This window comes from Poromitra crassiceps, assembly GCF_964638095.1.
Source record: "Poromitra crassiceps genome assembly, chromosome: 7".
NCBI lineage: Eukaryota > Metazoa > Chordata > Actinopteri > Beryciformes > Melamphaidae > Poromitra > Poromitra crassiceps.
The window spans coordinates 18573859-18577359 of NC_139628.1; the positions used below are offsets into that span (position 1 = coordinate 18573859).

The 3501-nt window shown below is 45.0% G+C and overlaps 1 protein-coding gene across 2 annotated transcripts in view; it reads left to right on the forward strand.

Annotated features, from left to right (window-relative positions):
• Positions 1-813: 813 nt before the first annotated feature.
• sh3gl2b (SH3 domain containing GRB2 like 2b, endophilin A1) overlaps positions 814-3501 on the forward strand; it is a gene marked incomplete at both ends in the record, with an annotated part of 59190 nt that continues 56502 nt past the window's right edge. For both annotated transcript variants that reach the window (XM_083639764.1, XM_083639765.1), the window contains one exon: positions 814-858. In XM_083639764.1, the coding sequence (XP_083495890.1) occupies positions 814-858 (45 nt within the window). The remainder of the gene's footprint in view (positions 859-3501) is intronic.

Consider the following 3501-nt stretch of genomic DNA (forward strand, 5'->3'; position numbering starts at 1 on the left):
TTGTTCGGCCAATTTTAAGCTTGGACGCTTTGAAGAGTGGAGGCAGAGACCTGAGGATTATTTCCAAGGAATGAGCTGCTAGGCTGTTTTAAAACTATAATAATGATTAGCTACTTTCAATGTTTGATTAATCTGTCATATTTAATCGATAAATCAATTAGTTGTCATGAAAAATGCTGATCAATGTTTCTCAAAGCCTATAGGATGACGTCCTTAAATGTCTTGTCCACAACCCTTATATATTCAGTTGACTATATAGAGTAAAGAAACCAGGAAATATTCACATTTAAGAATCTGGAATCAGAGAAGATGACAGACAACTAATGGATTAATCGGTTAAATCATCGCAGCTGTAGCCTATTTAACATACAGTGGAGAAGCTTTATGAACTGGATATAGGTTGTTGGATCACTCCGCAATTATTTAGAGGAAAATGCTTCTTATTATTTGCCTACAACTCCCTCAATCCTCTTGCTTCCAGAGTGCTACTACAACTCTCCAATATAGAGGCAAAACAGAATCTGGACTACCATGGTGGTGTGATTCATCTTCTCAATAGATAATCTTTGTGCCTCTCTCTCTCTCGCTCTCGCTCTCAGACTGAAAATAGATAGATTCGGTCTGGTCGCCTCATCTTTGCATAAAAAAAAGAAAAAAAAAGAAAACAGACACATTTCATCAGAGAACCAAACGGACAATATAAACGTTTTTCAAAAGCCTTTGTCCTTGGAGGACTTACCACCGTTTTTCCACGAGCTTGGACGCATTTAGCCTATTTGTGATATTTTCTTGTATTTTTCCCCAAACGCAGGGATGTCTGTCGCGGGGTTGAGAAAGCAGTTTCATAAAGCCACCCAGGTAAGAGACATGTTTTCTATGTTTTACTATGGGAGAAAACAGCCGTTATTAATTTTATTCTGACAATATTCCAGTTAGTGATGTCCGTGTGTTTGGGGTTGAATGCGGGGGTGGGGGATGCCGTTGCTGTAAATTGAGCGTATGTGAAACCAATTCAGCGCTCCACCCGTTATATTTTCAAAATAACGCTCCACCAATTGATGCTTTTCCTTACTCAAAATATAATTCACACAACTTTAAGACTGCATCGTTCTCAGGACAACATAACGCTTGATTTGAGGGTATAGAAAACGTGTATAAACACCATTTCTCCATTCAAAAAGGCGTCTAAACTGAATTCAGGCGGGGGTTTCCTTCCACTGCTACATCTCTTATCTCTTATTTAGTGTCTCCTTTTAATTCAGAGTGGTTTTAGGGCTGTAGGCTATATTGTCTTCAGCTACAGCCCGCTGGGAATCCGCTGCGAATCCGGTTTTAGTTCCATTTAGCCTATACACGTAAAACAGTAGGCATATTTCCTTTTGGTTTAGCTATAATAAAAAAAGATCATGGTGAAACCGGTAATACTATACAGTATATTTTATCACCGACTAAGTGCTAAAAAAAAATCGTGTGTGTGATTTAATAATATCGTGTCAATAACGAGCGGATGGTTTGGTGTTTGTCTTCTGTTGTTAATGGTTCAAAGGGATGCAATTGTTCAATAGGAATGGATATTATGGTGAAATATGTAGGCCTAATGGTTTAATAAGTATGTCATATTTTAATATGAATGGTAATGGTTGAATACATTGAAGTGAGGTGAGTGTGTCTATAGGCTATTTGGAAGCTGCAGCTGGGTAGTGATGATGAGGAAAACCTGCTGCACGCAACAGGGAATTCCCTCCATCCCTCCCTCCCTCCCTCCTCCGTCATCCCCCCATTTTTTCTATTCGTCTGTATTTCATCCGCACATCCCTCCATCGTGCATACACAACTCTGCCACCATCTGTTGTTACTCCATCTTTCGTGAGGAAACACACCGTCTCCCTCCAACCACAGAGAGACGACGGGGGGCCGAATACACCGATGGAGGGAGGGATGCATGGAAAGCTGGAGGGACGATGGAGGGATGGAGAGAGGGATGGAGAGATGTAGACAGATGGGATGAAGGAGGGATGAACAGACAGATGAGAGAGAGAGAGAGAGAGAGAGAGATGGCAGGATGGAATAGGCCTAATACAGTAATGGAAAGATGATGAAGGAGAGAATAGAAATCAGAATCAGAATAGCTTTTATTGCCACATAGTAAAAATCAGATTTCATACAAGGAATTTGACTTTGTGTAAGTATGCAGCGTAGCGGTCACATCAATAGTCAGAAGGTAAAAACAATACAGAAGACAAAATCGCAAAAAGAAAATCAAAAATGCAGTCCAATGTATACGACACACACCCAATCAGAAGATGGCTTCAAAGTGACTATGATGGGGGGGGTAGGTTCATTTAAGTGTGGGGGGGGGGGGGGGGGGTTATGGATTCTGGCCTGTTGTTGAGCCGGCTGTGGTCAGGCGATATTGGGGGTGGGTGGAGCCGGCTGTGGTCAGGGGATATGGGGGGTGGGTGGAGCCGGCTGTGGTCAGGGGATATGGGGGGTGGGTGGAGCCGGCTGTGGTCAGGGGATATGGGGGGTGGGTGGAGCCGGGTGTGGTCAGGGGATATGGGGGGTGGGTGGAGCCGGCTGTGGTCAGGGGATATGGGGGGTGGGTGGAGCCGGCTGTGGTCAGGCGATATTGGGGGTGGGTGGAGCCGGCTGTGGTCAGGGGATATGGGGGGTGGGTGGAGTCCTTATAGTCGTATAGAAGAATAGAATAGAATGGAATTTTCAGGCTGTACCTGGGCCCGTTACTTATTCCTTCTCCAGCTACGTTCTACAACTGTTACTCTATTCCTTCAAGAAGTCATAGCTGTCATAGATTGTGTTGCATAGTTGATTTCTCTACTGTTGACAATATGTGATATTGTAAATCACCTTGGATAAAAACCTCTGCCAAATGATGTAATGTAATGAATAGAATAGAATAGAATAGAAAATGACACACACACACACACACACACACACACACACACACACACACACACACAACTGATTATTATTCTACTGCTGATGTCAGAGGAAGACGTCAACAACAAGGAGGTGGAGATGTGTGTGTGTCTGTGCGCACACGGGTGCGTGCATGTGTGGGTGTGTGTGCGCATGTGTGTGTGTGTGGGTGCGTGTCAGAGAGAGAGGGATAGAGAGCAAGAGAGGGAAGGAGAGGAGGGAGGGAGAGATGGGGGTAAGTGAATGAGAGGGTGGCACTCCAGTCTGAGTGGAAACATTAAATCAGTGCTGTGTGTTTACTCAGCCTGGACTCAGAGAGGAGAGAGGAGAGCTACACCTCTCACCTGAGAGGAGAGAGAAGAGGCCCACCTCCTCCTCTCTCACCTGAGAGGAGAGAGAAGAGCCACGCCCACCTCCTCCTCTCTCACGCCCACCTCCTCTCCTCCTCTCTCACCTGAGAGGAGAGAGAAGAGCCACGCCCACCTCCTCCGCCCACCTCCTCCTCTCTCACCTGAGAGGAGAGCTCTTCCTCTCAGGTATAAAAGCTACAGGTGGTGGTGG